Source organism: Carcharodon carcharias, chromosome 21 (assembly GCF_017639515.1).
Source record: "Carcharodon carcharias isolate sCarCar2 chromosome 21, sCarCar2.pri, whole genome shotgun sequence".
NCBI classification, from domain to species: Eukaryota; Metazoa; Chordata; class Chondrichthyes; order Lamniformes; family Lamnidae; genus Carcharodon; species Carcharodon carcharias.
This window is the reverse complement of record NC_054487.1, coordinates 46,794,551-46,822,151: the sequence shown is the minus strand read 5'-3', so window position 1 is coordinate 46,822,151 and position 27,601 is coordinate 46,794,551. Positions and strand designations below refer to the sequence as shown.

At 40.7% G+C, this 27,601-nt stretch overlaps 1 protein-coding gene across 1 annotated transcript in view; it reads right to left on the bottom strand.

Annotated features, from left to right (window-relative positions):
• Positions 1-23,294: 23,294 nt before the first annotated feature.
• The window catches only part of mtpn (myotrophin), a 56,766-nt gene continuing 52,459 nt past the window's right edge, over positions 23,295-27,601 (bottom strand). The window contains exon 4 of the mRNA XM_041216512.1: positions 23,295-24,055. Within this exon, the coding sequence (XP_041072446.1) occupies positions 23,969-24,055 (87 nt within the window). The 3' untranslated portion in view covers positions 23,295-23,968. The remainder of the gene's footprint in view (positions 24,056-27,601) is intronic.

Genomic DNA, 27,601 nt, shown 5'->3' with positions numbered 1-27,601 from the left:
TAAGTTTTTTTTCTTCATGTTAATAAATGTTTTAACTTTATAATTCTAAAAGCATTACTGGGATTCTATGCTTCTGGGATCAGTAGTTTTCTCCTTGTTTTCAAAATACAAAGAAAAGGTTATGATCAGTAAGACAAGTTTCCCTCTGGGATTTGGCTTGCCCAGCAAATAACATTGGCTGTGGTCATAACACTGACCAGTCAATAAAGCTAGCGGGAATGGCCTGTCAGAGCTACTGAAGCAGAATTTATAGGGACACTTAACTAAAAGTAAGTGGATCATAGGATCTGTGTCATTTTGCTTGGATTATCAGGAGATTTTACAGCAACTAGATAGCTTTTTTCTGATAATTTCTGCTCTACTTAGCGTCAGTAAGCTTCCTGAACTTATCATAGGTGCTATTCTAGCCAGTATCATATAGAGAAGCAGCTGGAGAATGAGGAACAAACAGAAGCAGCACTATATCAACTAGCTGGAGTTCTAGCTGGGTTTATTAGGAGACAGCAATTTTGTGGGCTGCTTTTAGGAAGCCCATACTCAGCAGTCAGAATGTACAGGTGAGGAATCGCTTTGTTGGACCTAGCCGAAGATGAATCCATCAAGAGGCTGTGCTGCTTGAAGCAGGCTATTGCAGATTTCTGCAGTCTGCTCCAACAAGACTTGCTGTCTGCTATTCCAGGACACTATGATTTTTTTGAAATGCTCAGCTACCATATAGGCAAGGAGGTCTCAATGAGTCAAATTCTGTGTTATTCATTGCTTTGGTGCTGTGCTTGTTGACCTCTGGGCTTATGCAGTGCTCCCTACATTACAATAGTAACTACACTTCAATTATACTTCATGGCTGTAAAACACTTTAGGCTGAAGTTGTGAAAAAGAGAAAGCCTTGCATTTGTATGAACATGTCACGACCACCAGATGACACAAAGCACTTTACAACAAATGAAATACTTTTGGTAAAATTACTGTTAGATGTCAAGGTGAAGTGTTTAGACTCACTTTTGTTGGAGATGGTCATCATCTAGAATTTGTGTGGCACACAAGCTACTTGCCACTTAACAGTCCAATCCTGAGTGTTGTCCAGGTCTTGCTGAATGAATATGAACATGAACACAAATAATCACAAATGGTTTCTTCTCAGTGCTGTTTCATTTAATACTTGCAGATTGGGTAATGTAGGAAATGTGGTAGCCAATTTGCAAACTCCCACTCTCAAGGAAGGGCATGACTGGTTGTTAAATATTCCTAGGTACGTGGTATTCAGAAAAGATAGGACAGGAAGGAAAGGAGGAGGGGTGGTGGTATTGTGGTATTGGTTAAGGAGAGCATTGCCGTGTTGAAGAAAGATGTCCCAGAGGGTTCAAGGACAGAATCAATTTGACTAGAGCTAAGGAACAAAAAGGGTGTAATTACATTGCTCGATGTAGTCTATAGACCACCAACTGGTGGGAAGAATGTAGAGGAACAAATCTGAAGGGAAATTACAGAGAGATGCAGACATTATAGCACAATTATAATGGGGGACTTTAATTACCCAAATGTAGACTAGGACAGTGGTGGTGTAAAGGGCGGAGAGGGGCAAGAGTTCTTGCATTCAGGAGAATTTTCTACAACAGTATGTGTCCAATCCAACAAGAAAGGATGGGCTGTTGGACCTAATTCTTGGAAATGAGGTGGGCCAAGTAGATCAAGTGTCAGTGGGGGAGCATTTAGGAAACAGTGATCATTGTATCGTAAGGTTTATGATGATGGTAGGAAAGGGTAAGAATAACTAACTGGGGGAGAGCCAATTTCAATGGGAAAGATCAGAGCTGGACCAGATAGACTGGAAGTAAAGTTTGGCAGGAAAAACTGTAGCTGAATAATGGGCTACCTTCAAAGAAGAAATGGTTCGGGCACAGTCAAGGTATATTCCCACAAAAGGGAAAGGTTGGGGAACAAACCCAGAGCTCTCTGGATGAAGAAGGCGATAGAAATTAAGATAAAAAAGAAAAAGCATGCTTATGGCAGGTGTCAGGTAGAAAATACAATTGACAACCAAGCAGAATACAGAAGGTTCATAGGGGAGGTGAAAAAGTATATTAGCGAAGCAAAGTGGGATTATGAGAAAAGACTGGCAGCCAACATAACGGGGAATCCCAAAGTCTTCTATTGGCACACAAATAGTAAGAGGGAGGTAAAAGAAGGAGTAGGGCCAATTAGGGACCAAAAAGGAGATTTACACAAGGAAGCAGGGGGCTGATGTGTTAAATGAATACTTTGCATCTGACTTTGCCAACAAAGCAGATGCTACCAAGGTCACAGTGACAAAGGACGAAACTCTGTCACTAACACGGTTCAAAATTGATAAGGAGGAAGTGTTAGATAAGCTGTTGGTACTTTAAGTTGACTAGGCACCGGGGCCGGGTGAGATGCATCCAATGATTTTGAAGGAAGTAAGAGTGGAAATTACAGGGGCCCTGGCCATATTCTTTCAGTTTTCCCTGGACTCAGGGGATGTACCAGAGGACTGGAGAATTGTAAGCATTATGCCCTTGTTCAAAACAGGTTGTAAGGATAAGCCCAGCAATTACAGACCAGTCAGTTTAACTTCAGTGGTGGGGAAGCTTCTTGAAACAATTATTCTGCATAAAATTAATAGTCACATGGAAAAATGTGGGTTGATTAGGAAGAGCCAGCATGGATTTTTAAAGGGGAAATCATGTTTAACTAACTTGCTGGAGTTTTTTTTGAAGAGGTAACATAAAGGTTAGACGAGGGTAATGCTGTTGATGTGGTGTACATGGACTTTCAAAAGGTATTCGATACAGTGCCATACGACAGATTTGTGAGAAAAGTTATAGCTCATGGAATAAGAAGGACAATAGCAATGTGGATACAAAATTGGCTGAGTAATAGGAAAGAGAGGATATGATCAATGGATATTTTTCTGGCTGTGGGAAGGTTTGTAGTGGAGTTCTCCAGGGGTTGGTATTGGACCCTTGCTTTTCCTGATATATCTTAATGATCTAGATCTTGGTGTGCAGGGGAGAATTTCAAAGTTTGTGGATGATACGAAACTTGGAAGAATTGTTATCTATGAGGAGGACAATATAGAACTTCAAAAGGACATAGACAAATTGATGAAGTGGGCAGATAGGTGGCAGATGAAGTTCCATGCAGAAAAGTGTGAGGTGATGCACTTTGGTAGGAAGAACATAAAGAAGCAATATAAAGTAAGGGTACAATTCTTAAAGTTGTGCAGGAGCAGAGGGACCTGGGTATATATATATATATGCAGAGATTATTGAAGGTGGCAGGAAAGGTGGAGAGAGCAGTTAATAAAGTATACAGTATGATTAATAGGGGCATGGACTACAAGAGCAGGAAGGATCTGATGCGCTTATATACTAGTTAGACCTCAGTTGAAGTATTGTGCACAGTTCTGGGTGCCATATTATAGGAAGGATGTGAACGCAATGGAGAGAATGCAGGAAAGTTGTACAAGGATGGCTCCAGAGATGAGAAGCTTGAGTTACAAAGACAGATTGGAGAGGTTGGGACTGTTCTCCTTGAAGAGGAGAAGGCTAAGAGAAGATTTGATAGCAGTGTGCAAAATCATGAGGGGGCTGGACAGAGTAGATAGGAAGAAACTGTTCCTGCTCATAAAAGGATCCAGAATGAGAGGGCACAGATTTAAAGTGTTTTGGAAAAAAAGCAAATAAAATAAAACTACAAATTCTGGAAATCTGCAAGCAAAATAAACGCAGAAAATATAAACCAGGAGAAAAAACTTTTTCACGCAAAAAGTGATTCAGGTGTGGAATGCACTGCCTGGAAATGTGACGGAGGCAGGTTCAGTCGAGGCATTCAAGAGGGAATTAGATAATTATTTAAATAAAAACAACATGCAGGGTTATGGGGAAAAGGCAGGAGAATGGCACTAAGTCATAATGCTCATTTGGACAGCTGGTGCAGACAGGACAGGCCGAATGGCCTCCTTCTACGTCATAACAATTCTGTTATTCTGTGATCCAGTAGATAATCTGTTTCTTTTTGCCATATTGATTAAGGGATAAATATTGTCTGGGACGCGTGAAAGACACTACATAAATGCAAGTTTATTTTTAAATGTGCATTATTCAATAAATGTGTAATAGAAATATTGCTAAAACTCCAGTGAAGTTATTAGCTTGTAAAGTTAAACTGCCAAGGGTTGTTCTTTCCTCCCGGTTTATCCCCCAGTCTGCTGCTTTGCTATTGGATACATTTTATTCCAAAAGAAAGACCTATCAGCAAGTTTCATAGCAGATGGTCCCACATAAGGACACATTCTCAATGAATTAACTGAAAAATTTGTGTCTGAAAAAAGCAACATAATTACAGCATTCACAACCAGGTAAATATATACACTGATTAACATTTAGAAGTGGAAAGTTCTTACCCAATCTGTGTGTATTAACTTGAACTGAGAAGAAACTATGATTCCTTGTGCTTCATGTTCACATTCATTCAGCAAGACCTGGACAACACTCATGATTGGACTGTTAAGTGGCAAGAAGGTTTTTGCCACACAAATTCCAGGCAATGACCATCTCCAACAAGAGTGAGTCTAAACACTTCATCTTGACGTCTAACAGTGTTTTTCATCACCAAATGGGGGTTACCATTGACGAAACCTTTAACTGAACCAACCATATAAGTTCTGCTGAAGGGTCATGAGGACTCAAAACGTCAACTCTTTTCTTCTCCGCCGATGCTGCCAGACCTGCTGAGTTTTTCCAGGTAATTCTGTTTTTGTTTTGGCCAACCATATAAATACTGGGCTACAAGAACAGGTCAGAGGCTGGGTATTCTCCAGTGTGTAACTCACCTTCTGACCCCCAAAGACTTGGCTTATCTATACAGCACAGTCATGATTGTGATGAAATATTCTCCACGTGCTGGATGAGTGTAGCTCTGACAACATTCAAAAAAGCTCAACACCATTCAGAATGAAGCAGCTTGCTTGACTGACACCCTATCCACTAACTTAAATATTTACTGACTCCACCACTGGTACACCATGGCACTTTATCCACCAACTTAAACATTCACTGGTGCACCATGGCTGTAGCGTGTACTGTGGGAATGTGAGTTCACACTAACCATATATTTCAACATACCTCACAGTTTTGGGATTAACACACGGTGAGTTAAAACAGCATTTAGCTCTGCTGAACAGATATGCTTTGTAAAAGATTTAGGAGCTGCAGGAATGGGAAGGTCACATGTCCGAAGGGTCTGAGATATGTTTTGTCACTGTTTATAGTGATAAAGTAATTAAAGTGTGTAAAGTGGACCATATAGCCGTGGTAACAGAATTTCTAGGAGAGATTGATGAACATAGCTTCATGTTATTGGAAGTCTGCTTTGTGTGCCTTTTAATGCCCTGTAATTTAATAATATGCAGGGAATATAAATATCAAAGGTAGAATTGGTACAAGTGTTTTCAACAAACTACTGTTTTCTGTAGTCAGGATGGAATGGTAAAGCTTGGTACTTGAGTTCTTATTGTGAACTCAATAATAAGGAATCATATAATCAAGTAGAATCATATTGTTTGATTTGACTGAGTGCTCATGTTGGATTGTGAAACATGAGCTCATTAAGGACAAGGATCTGACTCAGCAGTTGTTACTACTGATGTCTGTGTTCAAAGTAATGAAAGAAGATAGAATAGGAAAGCAGTCCAATATGTACCATCTATAAGATGCAATGCAGCAACTTGCCGAGGCTCCTTTGACATTGCCGCTCAAACTTGTTTTTGTATTCTTTCATGAATATGGGTATCGCTGGCAAGGCCAGCATTTGTTGCCCATCTCTAATTGCCTTTGAACTGAATGGCTTGCTCAGCCATTTCAGAGGCCAGTTAAGAGTCAATCACATTACTGTGGATCTGGAGTCCCACGTGGGCCAGACCAGGTAAGGACAGCCGATTTCCTTCCCTAAGGACATTAGTGAACCAGGTGGGTTTTTACAACAATCAATCCCAGTTTCATGGTCACCATTACTAAAGCTAGCTTTCAATCCCAGTGTTATTTATTGAATTTAAATTCCATGAGCTGTTGTGCCCATGTGCCCAGAGTATTAGCCTGGGCCTCTAGATTACTCATCCAGTGATGTTGCCACTATGCCACCATCTTCCCCTGTGACCTTTACCACCTAGAAAAAACAAGGTCAGCAGGCATATGGGAACACCAGCACCTCCAAGTTGCACACCATCCTTACTTGGAAATATATTGCTAATCCTTCACTGTCACTGAGCTGAATCCTGGAACTCCCTAACTAACAGCACTGTGGATGTACCACACCACATGGACTGTGGCAGTTCAAGAGGACAGCTCAGCAACGCTTTCTCAAGGGAAACTAGTTTTGGGCAATAAGGCCTTGCAGCGCCACCCACCTCCCATGAACAAATAAAAAAATGTTTTTCCCCTTAGGAGGTTGTCTAGCTGGGGACACAGGGCAGACTAGAGCCCAAACAAGTCTTTTATGATCTGCATGGTGAGACCTAAAGCAGAGTAGGTAATCTCATTTTTTTGAGAAGAGTATTGTCTCATGTCTGTAGTCTAGGCCTTATTTGTCCTGGCCAAAAGCAGAACAATCTTACCCAATTTAAACAGATGAGTTTAAAACCCAGGATTGGCACTAGGAAATTTAATGCAACTAAGGGGCAATGGACTTAATCAAGGTTGGGACACATGGCTTTCTGATTGGGAGTTAACTGTCCAATCATTTGGCCTCTGAGTCCACCTTAACTTGGCTGTACTCCTGCCAGTTCAAAAGACATGATTAGTAAGTGAAACATACTACTAGTCTGTAATTATGGAGGGTTTGTTGAGTTAGTTGAAGTGACAAAGTTAAATCTTGTTAGAAACAGCCTGTTGGGAGGGTCAAAAATTGCTCATAAGTATCCAGTACAAATAAGTTTGAAATTATTCTTATACAAAAGTCAAATCTGCAGTGAAAAGTTTCTTAAACTGAACTACATATGGTTAATGATCACCCGAGACAATAAAATACTGGCACAATGTAGTTAACACAGATCAGGAAACATATTCAAGGAGCACTGTAATATACCTGTAGGCCTAGTATAAAAGGCTTTCCAATTTTTTGGAATTTTCAAATACAGCAGGGTTGGGCTCACTAGATTATCATTCTGAAGAGTTAATGTGGCTGAACCTTATGTAATGTTGAGTTCCATCAAGCTAAAACATCTTGATTTTTGTTTCAATTCATTTGTGGACCATTATATTTTCAGTTCTGCACTTTTGGTGGATTATGTTTTATATGGTCCATGAATTTTCTACATTTTTCCAACAAGTTTTTGTACCCAGCGTTAAATGTTACTGTGACACACTGTATAGATTGGGAGTGATGCATGTGTTCAAATAAAAAGATTTGCAGCTATCATATTGTCTGCATTGTTAGTATCAATTGCTGTTACCTTAACTTGTATATCCCAGTCTTTCACATATACCCAAGAAATGCCCTTGACACATTTCAGCATAGTGTCTCTCCTCTGTATACTTTGTGCAAAAATGGTTGTGTCCATGCAGCAACAGTTGGGTATGCGATGAGTCCAATATAGCTATAGTTACTCACAGGCATCCAGTAATCATAGGTCAAAACAACAGCTGGTGTGTTCTTCAGTAGCACCAACATTGTAGGCTTTTCAATCTGCCAGATCAACAATTTCAGATCAAGATCACCGTTCCCATGTTTTTGGACAGCAGGTGTAGGTAATGTCTGCTGAAGCTATTTACAGCTCCTCTAGACCCATCTGTTGTTTCTTTACTTGTCCTATTTAGCATCTCCTTTTGCCTTACACCATCATTCCTTTTATCATTTAGTAACTCCTGCCTTCCCCTGTATCACAGATCTTCCCTTTCCTTTCCCTCCCTTCCTCCTCGCCCCTTTTCTTCCTGCCTCCCTACTTGTTTAAGAACAGTTGCATCTGTAACTTCTTCCAGTCCTGACAACAGGTCATTAACCTGAAAAATGTTAATGCTGTTTCTTTCTCCAAGGGGTGCTACCTGACCTGCTGAGTATTTCCAACACTTTCTGTTTTCATTGTAGTCTCTTTATTGTTATAAAGATTGTCTATTTCGCAATACAATGGGCTCTTTGGAAGTCAAAGTATAAGACTGATCGGAAGATGCTATTTGAATACCTTAGGCCGAATTACTTACAGTGATAATGGGTCCACAGTTGGTTGCTATCATTATGCTTAGCTAGATTCATGGGCTTGTAGCGATCCTGAATTACTAAAAGAATACACTGTCAAAACTGACTTGTTGTTGTTGCCTTTAGCTGAAGAATGATTAGAACATTTCTCTTGGGAAGTGAAGTCTTGTTTAGAAGGTGGTACAGCAACCTAGATGTATTTCTGTGACAATAGGTGCAAGTAACTGTCTTTCTATCTAGTAAACCATCAGAAAATTTTAAAAATAAACTTTTAATCCACGAATCTTTTCAGCACTTTCCTCCATAATGCTAACATATGATGAAAGTGAGGATTATGGTAAGAGGGGAAATGTGAAATTATTAGAGTTTAGGGCAACATTTGAATCTGTCATCAACCAGCATTTGAAATTGGAACAAAATTTATCCTCTATATGTGTCAGCAGTTTCAGGATGAAATTCTTGATGTAATGGCCATCATGATAGTAGAAAATTTGTCAACCAAGTCAAACACACCAAAATATTTTGTAACTTCCTGGATAAGAAACTAAATATTTCTGACCTCTTCGACACTTTAATCTTTAAAATGATGAGAGTCGTATTTTACTGGAAACATCAGTGGCCTGAATATTTCCCGCGTGGGGCAGTCTCGGAGGAGTGGGTGGTTGCGGAGCCGACTGCCACCCGTGATAGGCTCCGCGCTGCCATTTTATGCGGGTGAGCCAATTAAGGCTTGCCCAGGATAAGACACGAGTGGCAGTGCTACCTGTGCAGGCGGGGGGAGGAGGGAGAGTCGGGGCCAGTGCTCTTTCGCACATGCGTGTGAAAGAGCGCTTCAATCTCCCTGAAGCACGGAGCTGCCTCAGGGAAATTGAAGTGCTTTTGAATTAAATTAATAAATGGATTAAAAATTTAATTAAACATGTCCCCTCATATGACTGTGTCACATGAGATGGGACATATTTTTATATTTCAGAAATTTAAAATATTTAATGAATAAAAGCTTTAGGAAGCCTCATCCCGTTCGTAGATGAGATTTCCTAAAAAATGTAAAGGCTGCTTGGCTTTTCGCTTGCCCGCCAGCCGTTAGGTTGGACGGGCAGCATAAAGTTGACCTTAATCACTTCCTTAATGGCCTTAATGCGGGTGCGCAGCTGACTCTGGCGCGTGCCCGCTGAACGAAATGTTGTGAGAGCGTGATGACATCAGGACGCACGCCCGATGTCATCGTGTGTCATTTTACGTGCCAGTGTGTCAGGCCCGACCCCACACGCCGACTGAAAAATTCAGGCCAGTGAAATACTAGGAAAACTTCTGGAAAAGACAGGCCGGAATTTTCCACTCCTGCTGGCATTGGGAGTCATGGCAGGCGTGAGTAGACAATATGGCGAGAAAACCAGAAATCAGTTTTACGCTGTTGTGAAACCAGTTTGCGATCATCTGCTCCACCTGCCAACGGCAGGTCACCTTGCCTGTTGTACAAGGTTGGGAACATCATTTTAATACATTTGCATTGAATTATAAGCTCTGCTCACTGGAACCAGCCCCCACGCTGGATCATCCGGGCATGGAGGCTGACATGTTTCATAACTGTACACAAGTGACGTGCACCTGGTGAGCGGCACTTCGCTTGGGACTTCGAGGCTTGTTTCCCTACATTTCTTTGGGCAGCACTCATGGTCATCGGTGCCAGGCTTCGCAGACAGCAACACATCACTTTTAGAGGGGCTGACGGGCAGGTCTCTACCTACCAGACCAGCCGGAAGGCGGGTGTGGATTTTCAATGGCTGCAGGGCTAGGGCTTGGGGAAGAGGGAGAAGTGACCGCGGGCCGGGGAAGAGGCAGCAGGGCTAGGACAGTACTGGGGAAGGGTGGTATCCCAGGCTGTGTGTGTGTGTGTGTGTGTGTGTGTGTGTGTGTGTGTGGGGGTGGGGGGGGGGGTGCGGGTGCTGCTGGTGGGGCATATGTTGATCAGTGCAGGTGGCCTCAAGATGGTGAGGGCTGAGGAGGCAGTCTCCAGAGGAGATGAGGCTAAATGGAGATGTGAGGGTGCGTGTGAGAGAGTGAGTGGTGATGTCTCTTGAGCTGGCAGTGAGTGAGATGCCAGTAAATGTGTGATGGCCTTGTGAGTCTGTGAGTTTAGAGTGAATGAGATGGTTGCCTTACCCTGGCAGCATGGATGAGATCCTTCATCTATTTTCTGCATTGGATGGCCAACGTCTTGTGTGCAGCATTTGCATTGACTGCCTCTGCCACCGGCTCCAGCTGGAGTGGTGAGACTGATGGGCCTCCTGCAGCCAGAGCAGGGGCAGTGGACACTGCAGCAGGCCTCCATGGCGTCAAGAAGGCGTCCCAGGGACGCGTCACTGAATCGGGCGGCTGCACCTGTCTCGGTTTTTGGGGCCATGTCCTCACCAGAGCAGCCCTGGGCTGCAAGCCTTGAGAAGTGTGTGTGCAGCTGCAGTTTAAATATGGCGCCCTGCGTAAGGAAGTGGCAAGATAATGGCATGCCGGGAAAATTGAAGGCCGTCAGCCAGTGAGATGGTGTGTTTCCTGTAGCTTCATAATTAATGAGATGGGAATGGGATGAGAAGGCACAAAAGGCTGCCATTGTGCTGGCGGGTAATAAGTCCTTTCTCCTGCCCGCTAGCACACTTAGCGCCATTCCGGTATGAATCTGCCCTTAAGGCCGAAACATCCCAGCAAAAACAACAGGAATGGTGGAACTACAAAGTATCACACTCAGTGATATTGCACAGAGTAAATTATATTATTAATATTTACACCATGTGAGTAAATTATTGATATTTTCCTCATATAAAACTATATTTCTCATAATTGAAAGAAATGACAATGATGGATGAAAACAACGATGGACTTAAGTAAGTCAGTGCTTTCCCATTAGGCACACACAGATTTATATTTCATTCGAACGATACCTACAGGGTCCAGTTTGATATATTTATTATATATTTTCAGACCAACTGGACTACGTCAGCATTGCCCCTAGATTCTCTTGAATTAGCTTATTGTTAGCAATCTGGTTACTTAACACACAAAGTGCAGATATTAAATGCTACATTGCATTTTGCTGTGGTTTGCGTGCAAATGGTGAGTGTATTGTCGAAGGTTATCAGCAGCATAGGGATATGCACATCAAGGGGCTCTATGCTAATCATTTGTTTGATGATGCTGTCACAACTCCCTGGGAATAGTGCACTGCAATATCAAGCCCCACTGCTCCCCAAGCCATGACAACTGTGAAAAAGTTTGATCAACTCACCTAATTGTTTAATTTAGGTTAACAGAATACGAGAACCAGGTTTGTAAACTTAATAAGTAATTAACTGTTTATTGAACAAATTGTCTTTAACCAGTGACAAAAGAAAGAAATATGAACTGCTAACTTCTAACTCTATCCCTTCTAAACTCCCTTCTAACTCCCTATCCCTTCTAACTTCTAAACTCTACCCCTTCTTAAATCCCTAGGCACACACATATAAGACAAGCAAAAACATGGGCCAGGATGTTTAGGTTGGCGAGCAGGTGGCAGGGCCAGCTCGCCGAGGCATAAAATGATGCGGAATGACGTCGGGTGGAACTCCCAACATCACCCTGCGTCATTTACATTTCCAGGTCGGCGGGGGTGCAGCCGAATCAGCTGTGCACCCGCCGACCTGTCAACGGCCTATTGAGGCCATTTAAAAAGTAATTGAGATAATTAATGGACCTGCCCATCCAACCTTAAGGTTGGTGGACAGGCCAGGAACCCTGGCGGGCATTAGAAAAAGCAGAAATCCTCATCCATGGGCGGGATAAGGTTTCACGATGGTTTTCAAAATTTTAATAAATGTATGCTTTAAAGCGATGGACATGTCCCAACTCATGTGACAGTGTCACATGAGGGGACACATCAGGGAAATTTTACTTTTGCATTGTCACCATTTTTAAATTTGGCGCCGATCTCCCTGAGGCAGCACTTAGCCTCAGGGAGATGAGTGTGCTCTTTCATGTGCATGTGCAAAAGAGCGCACTCTCGGCTGAGTGATTCCCCGCACCCCCCCCCCCCCCCCCCCCCCACCGCCCGTATAGGGAGCGCATAGCGCTTCCTGGTGGACATCAAGTTGGATGGGCCTTAACTGACCCACCCACGTAAAATGGCAGTGCGACCCCGACTGGGGGCGCCGATCAGAGGCGTGCCTGCTTCTGCATTTCCCCCCCTCGACAGGGGGAAAATTCTTCCCATGGATTTTAAGGGTGGGATAGAACAGTTAAATAGCACCAATTCCGGAGTACAGGATTCGATGGGTTGATTTTGACCGATGTCTCCCAAATTCCTTTCAGTTCTTTGTTTCACTGGTTGAGCACTTGCCTTTCAATGTCTCTAACAGTGATTTTCCCCTTTGCCTCTTGACAGGGGTTTTCAGCAAGAGAGCTGGTTATAGAGATATGAGGAGGAAAAGTCAGCTAGTTATTATTGTAGAATTACTGGAATCTTATACACACAGGAGACAGAGGCTATACGTCTTTTTCCTTTTAGGCTAGGAGCTATTCTGCTGCACCGCCCTCTCACAAACCCTGGTCACCTGGTTAGGAGCCAATTAAAATATTGTTGCCAGGCAATGCCCCATTAGACCGGACTCTTCCTTGGCACCATCTTGTCTTTCATGGCACACTCTGTTCCAGGACAGCAACGTTGTATATATCCCTCATACTGTTGCAGTAGACATGTCTTTCAAACTGCAACCAATGTAATTTTAATCCACAGTCCAACAGAAATAAGTAAGATATGTTCTTTACAACATTCCAACAGAAATAAAAAGATATTTCTTTACAATACAGAGAACACTGTCTTGGCAGGAGATGCTGCAGTTGGGATAGGCAAATTGAGAAAGCAATCTCCATTGGTAGGCTTCTTTCATTGGTAAGGATTGTTTCTAATTTACTTTTCATTTTCCTACCTGTGGAACTAATTTTGAGGAGATAGTATTTGTTATTTCAGAAGTATTTCATACCAGATTTTGAAAATAATAAAGGGTAAGCATTCAATTTATTGATAGGGTATCTCCCAGGTAGGCAAACAACTGGATTGAACTCAGCTACAAATAATATTGATAAAGCTGTGTGCTAAAGACCAGGTACAGGTCTTCTAACGTGTAGACCACAAAGCACAGGTGTTATCAAGATATTGAGTCATGGCTTCTTTAAATTTGGTCTTTGTTTTAGACTACACATGTTGAGCAATTTTCCATCACCAAAACTGGTGTAGACTCCTTACTTGAGATATAAGGTGACTTTCAGCATGGCCACTATCTTCACTTGCTGAGTCAAAGGGGGCGACCCACAGTTTAGCCATCCATCACCAATCTGTCTGGACCATGCTATTGGGTCTCACTCCTCTGACAAAGCCATTCACTACTCCATGATAATCCTTGAGAATAAACATACATATGAACCTACATATGAATAAAGAGCAGGCCATTCAATAAGACCTTGGCGGATCTGATTGTAACCGCAACTCCAAAAAAGAATTGGTACTAGTTAAAACCTCATCTTTTTCATTGTCACCACAAATAAACGTAAGGAATTTATAGACTACTTTGTTAGTTTGGTCGAAGTCAACCATTGAGTTGTGCCTGCAATTTCTCTCTTCCACATTCCCACGAAACCAAACCTCCCCCAGGTTCTCCCCTGTATCTAGCTCTGAACCCCTATCTCTCTAGTTTCTCTCCTATCTCACCTCATCCCTTCTCCAAACTCAGGTTGTCCATCAGACCCATCTTCTGCTTCACTAACAACAGTTCTACTAAATTAGTGACACCGTAAATGGTTTCCACTGAGGGCATTAATATTGATTTTTCATCTGTGGGAGACACTAGCCGACAACAGAAGGAAATAGCGACATTACCTGTGGGTTGATGTGTGCCACCATGATTGGTGGCTACAGCAGCTTGACAACAGGCGCCAATGCCAAAAACAGCACCTACAACAATACCTACCTCATATGTGGTACTGTGGCAAACCTGCCTCTCATGTGCTAGTCTCTTCAACCATCAGCAAAAGTGAAACTACCACATCACCAATGGATTTTCTGCATGCCCATCATCTCAAGTAGCTGTAAATATGCTGACGAGAAAATGACAAAGTGATTCCACTCTTCAGATATAGTTCTCCCTTTCAAAAGTGTTCTTATCGCTCCCATTCTCCAAAAATCCTAGACTCAAGCATTCTGTTCTTGCAAATTACTGCTGCCTCTCCAATCTTCCATTCCTTGAAAATATTGCCTCCCACAGCATTAAGCACTAAGGCAGCAGTAGCCAAATTCAGCTCTGTTACTTAAACCATGCTGCAAAATTGCTCCCTGTCCTGCTCAATTCCTCTGCAGCCTAACACTAACAACCATACCATTGTCCTCCATTGCCGCCTCTGCTGCCTATCTCAGTAGGACTGTAGCCAATATCTCCAGTTTTTATTCCTGTCCTCAATACCATTACTCAAAGGATCAATGCTTGTTCAACCCACTTAATATCTCCTTTAGCTCAACTTCCATTATTTAAAAATCCTAAGTGCCTGGAGACATTTTTCTATAATAAAGTGCTATATTAGTCCAAATTGTTGTTACACTTCCTTCCACATCTATACTGCTTCCTATCAAATGAAGCAGCAGTAGGATGATTCTCTACTTGTGACAGGAACTTATTCTAAGTTCTTTTATCTCCTCAACAATTTCAAAATTTGCAAATGACACAAAACTTGGAAGTACTGTGAACTGTTAGGAGGATAGTGACAGACTTGCAGAGGACATAGGCAGGATGGACAAATGGGCGGACAAATGGCAGATGAAATTTAATACAGAGAATGTGAAGTGATTCATTTTGGTCGGAAGAACGAGGGGAGGCATTATAAATTATAGGTCTAATTCTAAAGGGGGTCCAGAAATAGAGGGACCTAGGGGTATATATGCATAAATCATTGAAATTGCCAGCGCAGGTTGAGAAAGCAGTTAATAAAGCATATGGGATCCTGGGCTTTATAAATAGGGGCATAGAGTACAAAAACAAGGACGTTATGATAAACCTGTATGAAACACTGCTCCGACCTCAACTAGAGTATTATATCCAGTTCTGGGAACCACATTTTAAGAAGGATGTGAAGGCATTAGTGAGGGTGCAGAAAAGATTCACAAGAATGGTTCCAGGGATGAGGAACTTCAGTTAAGTGATTAGATTGGAGAAGCTGGGGCTGTTCTCCATGGAGAAAATTAAGAGGAGATTTGATGGAAGTGTTTAAAATCATGCAGGGCCTGGACAGAGTAAATGGAAAGAAACTGTTCCCATTAGCAGAAGGATCCAGAACTAGAAGACACCGATTTAAGGTGATTGGCAAAAGAAACAGCAGTGACATGAGGAAATACTTCTATACACAGCGAGTGGTTAGGATCTAGAAAGCACTGCCTGAGAATGTGATGGAGGCAGAATCAATTGTGGGTTTCAAGAGAATTGAATAATTATCCAAAGAGGAAAAAAAATTGGAGAGCTATGGGAAAAAGGCAGGGGAGTGAGTTGCTCTTGCAGATAATCAGCATGGACTCAACTGACCGAATGGTTCTATGATTCGAACAATTTAATTTCCTTCTAAAGCATTGACTCCTTTTATGGAATACGGTTTAGCAGGTGCCAGTCCTGTTTTGATACCTCACTCAAGAGGTCCATTAGTTCTGTATGAGCCTCAACAGCCAATGTCTGCAGAATATTCAATCTCAGAATAGCATTCCTGGGCCCAATCTGATGTTATCTGTCATACACACAGTTCCACTGGAGATTGCTTGATAGTGATAAGTAGCAAGGTGTAGATCTAACACAGGGGCCAATACTGGAGACACAGGAAAAATAACATAAGATACACGGATGGAGTTAGGGCAGATATAATGATCTGGGGGAGACAGTGATGATTCTGGTGGAGAACTACAAAGGATGGGTAAATCTTTGAATTAACATTGTCAATGGTTTAATGTTTTTAATTCCCATCACAAATTGTGGCTTCAGGCATTGATTTCTGCAGCATTAATCCCAGTTGCTCACTCAGACTAAACCCGAAAGTATGTAACATTTTCACGCTGAACTGATCTTCAAATCCTCATCGATCTTCACTGACTCCCTGTCCTTTAATGTACTGACTTTAAAAATCTTCAAGCCTTATTTCTCCTTACCTATGACATTTTCCTCAGATCCTACGTTCACCTCCCATCACCGATTTATCAAATATTTTCCTCTACTCAGTAACAGCCCAACCATCACACCGTTGCATTCTTTTCTTCTAAACCCACATATCTTCATACAGCCACTGTCTCCTGTTCTTAGAGTTACAGAATGTACCAGCAGTATGTTTATTCAGTTAGGAAGGAGGTGGAAGTTGAATTATCCCAGATTCCCTTTGAGAAGTAAAGGCTGGTTTCACATTATGAGGCAGGTTGAATATCTCCATTCCCATTAATTTCCTTTGATCATAAGCATAGGTGCTTACAGAATGATTAGGCAGGAAAGAATCAAAAGGCAGAGAGTGGAAGCCAGTGGGAGGCAATTGGATGGGAATCCCAGACCTATAGTAACTGTGATTTTGTAGCAGTTGGTTCTGACAGCTGGTAATTCCTTGATGAATGCTATCTGTAGGAGTTAAGAGTCGGAGTCATTTGTGTCAAAGAGTAAAGATTTACAAATTAGTCTTTATTCTTATGGCAACATATTCCTTCTGACCATTTCTCAGGATCAAGGCACCACCTACCCTTCCCCCTGAACATACAGGTTTTTGCTCCAATATCTCACATTTGAAAATAATTTTAATATGCCCCTTCCATGTCAACCTTCATTTTACAATTAATATCATTTTAGTGAACAAGCCAGTGTAGTCTTTGAATCATTGTCAATGATTCACCAACACCTGGTGAGTTTACCCAATTTCAGTTAGGTTCAAAGGATAATTAATTCACTTCTGGTGCAGGTATTATTCTTTAGCTGAAGATCATATTCAATATTCTCCTGTCAAAAAAAATGCTACGTTAAAATTAACAGATACCTATCTTTCACAGACTTTATCAAAACTCAGAAGACAATCCTACAGTATCCTATGACAGCGCCTCATACAGCTATTTTTGGTTCTCTTCACTAGGTCGTAGGAGTAGGTCATTCAGCCCTTTGAGCCTACTCCACCATTCAGCAAGATCATGGCTTACCTGGCTGTGATCTCAAAAGAACTTTGCCGTCTGCCCCCCATAACCCTGGACTCCCTTGCCTATCAAAAATCTAACTCTGCCTTGAATAAATTCAATGACCCAGCCTCCACTTTCTAGGGAAGACAATTTCACATACAAACAACCCTTTGACAGAGAAAATTTCACCTCATTTCTATCTTAAACGATAGATCTTATTCTTAAACTGTGTCCTTGAGTCTAGTGTCTCCCACAGGTGGAAACATCCTCATGGCATCTACCCTATCAAATCCCCTCAGGATCTCATGTGTTTCAATAAGATCACCTCTCATTCTTCTAAACCCCAATGGGTATAGACCCAACCTGTTCAACCTTTCTCCATAAGGTCCTCATCCCAGTTCACTCAAGGGAACCTTCTCTGTACTGCTTCTAATGCAATTATATATTTTTTCAAATAAGGAAACCAAAACTGTACACAAAACTGCATTCCAGATGGGATCTCACCAAGGCCCTGTACAGCTGCAGCAAAACTTCCCTACTTTTATATTCCATTCCCTTTGCAATAAACACCACCATTCCATTTACCTTCTTAATCTTGTGCTATTCCTGCATACTAACTTTTTGTGATACATGTATCAGGACACAGGATCCCTCTAGACCACAGAGTTCTTCAATCTCTCTCTCCTTAAGCAGTATACTGCTTTTCTATTGTTCTTGCCAAAGTGGACAAGTTCACATTTTCCTACATTATACTCCAACTGCCAAATTTTTGCCCACTCACTTAACCCATCTATATCTCTTTGCAGACTCTCTAACCCCTCTTGACAACTTATTTTTCAACCTATCTTGGTGTCATCAGCAAATTTAGCTACCATGTATTTGGTTCCTTCATCCTAATCAGTGATGTAGATCGTAAATAGTTGAGGTCCCAGCATTGGTCCCTCCCACCACCTTTTCCTAGCTTCCTATTTTTTCAAAATATCAAATGCCCTTCAATATGTAGGTCCCAGCCTTGGTCACCCTGAAACCATGTCTCTGTAATGGTTATCAGGTCACACTTATTTAATTCTATCTGTGCTAACAATTCATTCATTGTCACAAATGGTGTGCTCATTCAGATACAGAGCCTTCAACTCTGTCTTTTTGGTCTTATCTGCTGGTGCACTCTTAAGTTTGTACTCTATGTCCCTTCCTGCCAAACTCTGATCATTACTCAAATCACTACTCTGCTCTATTATCTTGTTGTTTCCCTTTGATTTACCATATCAATTCTTGCATGATCCCTTCCCCCCACTATTAAGTTTAAAGCCCTCTCCACCACCCTAGTTATATGACTCGCCTGAACACTGGTCTCAGCATGGTTCAGGTGAAGACTGTCCCAACAGTACAGCTCCCACTTACCCCAGTACTGCTGCCAGTGCCCAATGAATCGAAACTCATTTCTCCCATGCCAGTGTTTCAGACACACATTCATCCCTCTAATCTTATTTACCCTATGCCAATTTGCTCAAGGCTCAGGTAATAATTTAGAGATTATTACCTTTGAGGTTCTGCTTTTTAATTTAGCCCCTAGCTGCTCATAAGCACTGAACAGAACATCTTTCCTAGTATTATGCCTTTGGTACCAGGCCATCAGACCAAATGAGAGCTCATGGTGTAGGGGTAACATATTAACATGGATAGAGGATTGGTAAGCTAACAGGAAGCAATGAGTACGTATAAATGGGTTATTTTTGTATTAGCAAGATGTAACAAGTGGACTGCCACACGGATCAGTGCTGGGGCTGCAATTATTTACAATCTATATCAACGACTTGGATGAAAGGATAAATGTATGGTTGCTAAATTTGCTGACGACACAGAGATAGGAGAGCAAGTTGCCAAGAGGAATAAGGAGTCTGTAAAAGGATAGAGATAGGTTAAGTGAATGGGCAAAAATTTGGTAGATGGAGTATAATGTGGGATAATATGAACTTGTCCACTTTGGCAGGAAGAATTGAAAAGCAGCATATAATTTAGATGGAGAGAGATTGCAGAACTGTGTGGTATAGAGGGATCTGGGTGTCCTGGTACATGAGTCACAAAAAGGTAGTATGCAAGCACAGCAAGTGATTAGGAAAGCAAATGGAATGTTCTTGTTTATTGCAAGTGGAATGCAATGTAAAAGTAGGGAAGTTTTACTAAATTTGTACAGGGCCTTGGTGAGACCATATCAAGAATGCTGTGTACTGTTTTGCTCTCCTTATTTAAGAAAGGATATAATTCCATTAGAAGCAATTCAGAGGTTCATTTGACTGATTCCTGGGGTTAAGGGGTTATTTTATGAGGAAAGGTTGGGGCCTGGATCCATTGAAATGCAGAAGAATGACAAATGATCTTATTGAAACATAAAAGATCAGGGTAAATGCTGAGAGGATGCTTCTCCTTTTGGGAGAGACTAAAGCTACGGGACAGAGTTTTAAAATAAGGGGTCTCCACTTAAGGAGCTGAGGATTTTTTTTTCTCTCAGAGGGACATGAGTCTGCAGGGTCATTGAATATTTTTAAGGCAGAGGTAGATAGATTCTTGACTAAGAGGAGTCAAATAGCATAGGAGGTAAGCAGGAAAGTGAGTTGAGGCCATAATCAAATTAGCCATGATCTTATCAAATGACAGAGCAGGTTTGAGGGGCTGAATGGCCTACTCCTGCTCCTAATTCATATGTATTCAAGTGTTTGTTCAATAGCAGTTTGTTGTCACATTATATTTGTAGCAGATATATATATATTTTTCACGAAAGTCAGTATCAACATTATATACTTGGCTTTAGTGGGAGATACGAAGCACAACTATCAATGGCAATGCAGTACAAGTAATATGGAGTTTAAGGGCAAAATACTGTACTTTAAGAGGGAAGTAGGTGGGTGCCAATAGCAAAAAAAAATAACATTGAAGATGGTTACCTAAGAAGCAGGCCTTTACTCACAGGGAATGTTGCCTAGGTTCAATTATCAGTGACAAAAACAGAATTACCTGGAAAAACTCAGCAGGTCTTGGCAGTATAATTTCCAGGTAATTCTGTTTTTGTTTTGGATTTCCAGCATCCGCAGTTTTTTTGTTTTTATTTCAATTATCAGTGCTTCAGAGTCCCTCTGATTTCCTGCTGGTGCAACAGATTTATTTGTAAAAGAATGATTTTTGGAGAGAAGGAAGAGAAAAGGCTTGCAACATGTGAGAATTCAAAAAAAGCCAGGCATTAGAAACTGTTAGACCACAGGCCGTCATAAGCTCCCAGTGTCGCAGCACATGATAAAAACACTAACAGGTAAAATATAATTTAATATAATTCGGCAACTGGCCTGCAATGAAGCAATTTTTAAACAGAAGATCACATCCTTCATTGCACTTTGAGAGTAGGTCATTGTGCTGCAGTAAAACGTTTGGCATCTCGTTGTTGAGCAGAATGTGGCCTGTCAAGCTCATGGACAAAGGTGGTGCCTGTCAAATATGTTTATTTATTTTACATAATTCCTTCTATTTGACTGACTTTGGAGGAAGGAACTGCTTACATCTGGAATGAGCCTCTGAAATGATTTTGCAGACAGGCAAATAAACGCTTGCACTAAATATATATATATATATATATTTAAAAATTTATTCATGGAATGTGGGTTTCGCTGGCTGGGCCAGCATTTATTGCCCATTCCTAGTTGCCCTTGAGAAGGTGGTGGTGAGCTGCCTTCTTGAACCGCTGCAGTCCATGTGGTGTAGATACACCCACAGTGCTGTTAGGAAGGGAATTCCAGGATTTTGACCTAGCGACAGCGAAGGAATGGCGATATATTTCCAAGTCAGGGTGCTGAGTGACTTGGAGGGAAACTTCCAGGTGGTGGTGTTCCCATCTATCTGCTGCCCTTGTCCTTCTAGGTGGTAATGGCCGTGGATGTGGGTTTGGAAGGTGCTAAGGAGCCTTGGTGAATTCCTGCAGTGCATCTTGTTGATGATGCACACTGCTGCCACTGTGCGTCGGTAGTGGAGGGAATGAATGTTCGTGGATGTGGTGCCAATCAAGCAAGCTGTTGTGTCCTGGACAGTGTCCAGCTTCTTCAGTGTTGTGGGAGCTGCACTCACCCAGGCAAGTGGGGAGTATTCCATCACACTCCTGACTTGTTTCTCATTATTAAATGCCTTGTAGATCATGGACAGGCTTTGGTGAGTCAGGAGGCGAGTTACTTGTCGCATGATTCCTCTGACCTACTCATGTAGTCACAGTATTCATATGGCTAGTCCAGTTCAGTTTCTGGTCAATGGTAACCCCCTGGATGTTGATAGTGAGGGATTCTGTGATGGTAATGCCATTGAACATCAAGGGGCAATGGTTGGATTTTCTCTTGTTGGAGATGGTCATTGCCTGATACTTGCGTGGCGCGAAAGTTACTTGCCGCTTGTCAGGCCAAGCCTGGATATCTTCCAAGTCTTGCTGCATTTGGACATGGACTGCTTCAGTCAATATGATGAATCAGATAGCACAGTTGAACAGACAAGTGATCTGTATACATAAGGAATTCTTCATGTTCTGAACTGTTATTTTTTGATAGAGTGGAATATTTTAATTTCTCATTATTAAATGTTAACTGCTAATATATCTTTCCTGCTTTACTTTAGGAGACCAAATTAAGGACAGTTTGTGTTGATTTGGTGGAAAGACTTTTTCTTATCCCAATGAGCAAATGTTTTCTGTGATGCATTAAGTCTGTTGACTGCAAATTCTGTCAAGAAAATTACCATCCTGTGAAATTTGGAGTGACCTACAAAGTCGAAAGCATTGCCTCATTATCCAATTCTGTCTCTTCACCACCTCTCCACCGCCACCCAAATATCATTGTTCAATTTGATACCTTGCGCATGTGACTGATTTTGAATGACTTTTGATCACTTCTCCTTAGGTTCTTACCTTGTACGCAGACATGTTTTGACAAATAAGTAAAAGCACATTGGTAGCTCAACAGTCTGGTCAAAGCTACACACTTAGCCATACTTTATTCCAGCTCACTACAAAAAAAACTTTGTGCACAGATACACTCATCAATCACATGCCTACATAAGAGGATGTTGCAGTTAAACTTACACCTATGCTTTCAATGTCAAATGACAGTACTATCATTGAGCCAAGACTGAGCCAGAAAGTTCAAGTCCCACTCCAGAAACTCAATCACATAAATTAAGGCTGGGACTTCTGTATTATACTGAGGGAGTGATGCAGTGTCAGAAATGCTGTCTTTCATGTGTTGTTAGTCCCATCTGCTGTCTCAGGTTCATGTGAAAGATCCCTTGGCACTATACAAACAAAGTAAGTTTCCTCCTGGTGTCTTGGTTAATGTTCATCCTTCGATACCTACCATCAAAAGCACATCATCTGTTCATTTATCTCACTGGTGTTTGTGGGACTTTGCGCATAAGTTGGCTGCTGCATTTCCCTACAATAGCGAATACACATTAAAATACTTCACTGGATACGATATGCATTGGCAATTTGTGAAGTTACGAAGGGTATGATATAAAGGCAAGTTCACTCTTTCTGATTAACCAGCTTGCTTGATCAAATTTCACATCTCCTCTTCATGATAGCTGCGTTCTTGCAGTTTGGCTTTAAATTGAATATAATCCAGGAATAAAAATCAATTGCTTATAAAAAAAAAAATGAGGCTGCTGGGGTTACTTGACAATTTTGAAAAAAGCATGCAGAATTCTCAATGGATATGTTCAGATGGTTCTATAAACCTGGCTGGATATTTTGTATCTCCCACAGGCAACAAAATGGCAAGTTTAAGTGCATGACAAGAATTGGAAGTTTTATAATTCATACACCAATAGAAAGCCTACAAAACAATGGAAACAAGGCAGATTACACACATCTTTATTTTATTAAAACAGATTTCTCAAGTCACTGATTATGCAACAGGAATAGCGATAGTTCACTCAATAATCCAATTGTTATCACGATCATCCTTAGAATTGCTTTTTGTAATAAAACGTTCACATATGGTTCACATGATAATCAATACCCAAAAGTCAAAATGGGAAACAAAACATTTGGAAGGTGTCTTCAAATCAGTGAGGTGCTGCGACTGCCAAATCTTCAAATTTCAGAATTGACCTGCTACACTGAGTACTGTATGAGGGGAACACAATAATAAAATTCTGCTGGAAAACTTTTCAGCACAATCATTTAAAGAACATCTGCTTCACTCTGTCCACAACGTAGGAAAACAAGTCCGAGTAGGGGTGACTCAGGAAGATGGACACGTGTAGAATAATCGTGATACGAACTGCCTTCAATAATCACAGCAATTTATTTTTGTGTTGAACTATCCCTAGTGAGACGTGGAATCAGTCCATTGTACGCTGTGCAAGAGCTCTGATATTTATGTTAATCAAGATGTCTGTAACTGTACAAAAACATGCTACAAACTTGTCTGTTTAGTCAGAATTAAAAGATGCACTCGGAAGCAGAAAGAATTGAGAAGAGAAAAAAAATGAGATGGTGCAGCACAAGGCCACGGCAAAGCAAGACAACCGTCACTTGAGAAGTTCTCTCATTTCAGGGCTTTCAGCAACTTCCAAATAGCTCATTCCATCAGGGCATTTCCCTGTTTTATTAGCACCCTGTGGGATGGGAAAAGATGGAAACAAGACACAATTAGAAACCAACTGGAGACAGATGATGTTCACATAAATAAAGACCTAAATATTGGCTCCTGTTCAAAATGAAAAGCGAATAGAACCATCATTTAAAAAATGATACCCACGAGGAACAAAGCAATGAGACAGGCTTTAAAATAAATGTGTCTGTTAATCTAATAGCAGCAAGCTGGTGAAAAGTGAGAGCATGGACTACAGATTAATAAGTCTATCACTATCAGTGTGAGGCTGCATCTAAGCAACCAACAAACTTCACACAACTGAAATAAAGTAATCACTTTGATAAATTTTTCAAGATTCAACCAATATAACATATAATAATAAAGTCATTCTAAAATGAATAATTTAACAGTTGAACCATTCCCAAGCATATCCATACTGACCAATGAAATTTTCCAATATAGCTTCAATGCTCAGGGACAAAATCAGTTACTCAAGTTTTGATGTTTTGACCTCTGCTACAGTGAAAGATGAACTAGTAAAATGATTATTGACAAATGAGATCATGCATATGTCTGTTAGAAGATTAGTTCAATTCCTCTGCAAATATTCATTTCAGTTTTAATAACTGAGTTACTGGATCTTAGATATTCCCCCACTGCATATTATGTACTAAATAATTAAAGCTTTAATTCAGAGTGGCGTCTCCGTTTTCCTCTGTGTTGTTTTGACAATCTGTATCTGTGTACCGTTAATGTTTTGGCTTTTTTTTTAAAAAAGGTCAATTTTATCCGCAAAAACATTTCATGCTTCTGCTATAATGCTTTACTGAAATGCTAATGGGCAGTTCAATAATGCAAGTACAATGAGTATCGCACATGAAATATACTGGTACAACATTAAAAAGTGGAATGGTTTAAGGGCAATTTTCCTTCAATATATTGGTGATAATACACTAAATTAGACTAGTGAAACTAGAATAATGCACCTGTGTCAGGAATATAGCCATAAAGAGTGAAAACTGAAATGCCTGTTAACTGTTCAAGTCTTGATGATATAAAAACTTAGAATAAAAGGCCTTAAAATGCCTCTCTACATAATATGCAATTCAAACTCGAAATGAAGATTGGGTGCAGGCATAATCATTATCCCTCTGCTAGCACATTCAATGCTTTTTATGCAAATTAGCTTCTTCCATTCTCCGAAGGCAGTGACTCTCTGAAAGACCATATCATATTATCTATTGTGGTAAAGTGGTTGGGATTTACATTATCGACTTGATTAAGCAGTTATTTATTTAACAGGCCTGAAATTCTTAGCAGAGGGCCTTGCAGGTAAATCAACTGAAAGTGAATGGGCACTTGGTAGACCAGGCAGAAGCTAGGACAGTGAGCTGTCACAGCAGTCAATACTGCTCAGTTTGCAGTCATTTGATGTAGTGGGCAGTGGTGGTGGTGGAGAGGGTGGACCAAAACAGGATTTTAAAAAGAAACATTAAGACAGGTAAATAATGCAAGTTCATTTTCTAAAATGTGCTTACCCAAAATGATCTTCTATAGCTTATTCTCCCATGTACCACACATATATATCCTGCCATACAGTAGCTACTACAGCATATATCACAAACATCTTGCATACTCAACTTCTCCTCCTACGCAGAAAACATCTCCTCTCCCAGAGATCAGTGAGAACCCTGCATTGAATTCTATAAAATCACCAGGTTCCTTCCAAGTATCAAGGAATGTACATTTACACTCAATACAAACAGCCAGCACTTTGGACATTTTCCTCCCCCTCAGTGGCTATGACATTTTTCCATAATTTCTCAGTAGGATTTTACATTAGATACTACAAAAAAAAAGACATGATGGATTTCTCTGCTAGATTTAGACTTTCCTCCTCGAGAGGAAGAGGGATACAAATATTACTGCACTTATAGCAACACGTATCCTATTTAACCAAAACCCTGGCTTGACATCTTCACTGCATTACAGCATGGGCTCAACCCTATCGTCAAATGTTAGCACACACGAATAAAATTTTACATACAACAAAGGCAATGATGCATAAATAACTTGCAGAGACAAACAGTAAGCTACAACACCAAAATATATCTGGTCATAATAAAAGATGAGGGCCTACTAGGAGGGAGATTTGTACTGAGGACTTAGCTAGGAGGGAGATTTGTACTTAAGTTTGAACTTCTTTCAAGGAACAAGCAAGGTTAGCCTTTCAGAAGTAATCTTGTAATTTGTTCAATCTCTACATACAAAATAAACAGACCATCATTATTTTACAAACTACCTGAAGTGGATCTCAAGGTCCCACATGTTCTGATTAACTGGAGTTGTGTCATTGCATACCATTCACGCAATGGTGTCGTAGTTTTATTATTCAGTCAGTCGAAACTAGTCCAAACCAGAATTTGGAACTTTGCTCTGTAGCATTCATAGTCCTTGCCAGATTTGAGCCTCAGCTTTGCACATCCATGCAATCTGTCCTATTAACATGCTGCACAAGTCATTCGATTTAAGCGGTTTGGGTTACAAACAGCTAGTTTTCAATGAACCCATAGAGTAATATTAGTCGGACAACTGGAAAGGTATGTTTTATTCATAAAATATTATTGGCTGCAATACCTAAATCATAAAGGTACTACACTTACTCATGTACCATTGCAGAAATTAATCTAAATTTACAGAACAGCTTTTTTTATACAAATCAGCAGCAACTGACCCAAACACCTGGCAAAAAACAGATGAGAGTTACATTCAGTTTTGCCCCAACTACCTGTCTTAACATTTGGAACACAGTGCATTTTTGTAGGCACGTGTGATGTCAAGGATAGAACAGATTACTTTCTAAAACAGTGAAAAGTTAAAAGTGGATGTTCAAGAGACTTGGGGATCCAAGTGCAAAGATCATTATAATATCATGAACAGGTACAGAAAATTAAAAGTTTAAAGGAATGCTTGCCTTTATACCTAGAAGACAAGAATAAAATTGGGTAGAAATTATGCTATAGCTATACAAAGCGCAGGTTAGTTTACACCTGGAGTACAGAGAGCAGTTCTGGAATTAAATATTGGCATTGGAGGGGGTGCAGTATACATTTACTAGAATAATAACTGAATTGCAAGGGGTAAATTACAAGAAGCGATTACCCAAATGTGGTTCAATGTTCTGGAATTTAGAAGCTTGAAAGGTGATTTGGTTGAATTTTTCAAGATATTAAGGGGAAGAGACATTTTCATTGATTGAGGGGGTCCTTTAGGACAAGGGGATGCTCTTTAAAAAAATTAGAACCAGACCTTACAAGAGCTAAAATGGGAAACATTTCTACACACAAACGGTGGTAGAAAATTGGAACACTCTTCCACAAATGGCAATCAATGCTAGATCAGTTAATTTAAATCCGATATTGTTAGTAAATTTGGTTAACAAAAATCTAAAGGCTATGGGACAAAGACAGTTATGTGGAGTTAGATCACAAATCAGCAACGGTCAGACTGAATAGTGGAATAGTCTTGAAGAGCTAACTAGCTTATTCTTGTTCCTGACATGTGTTAC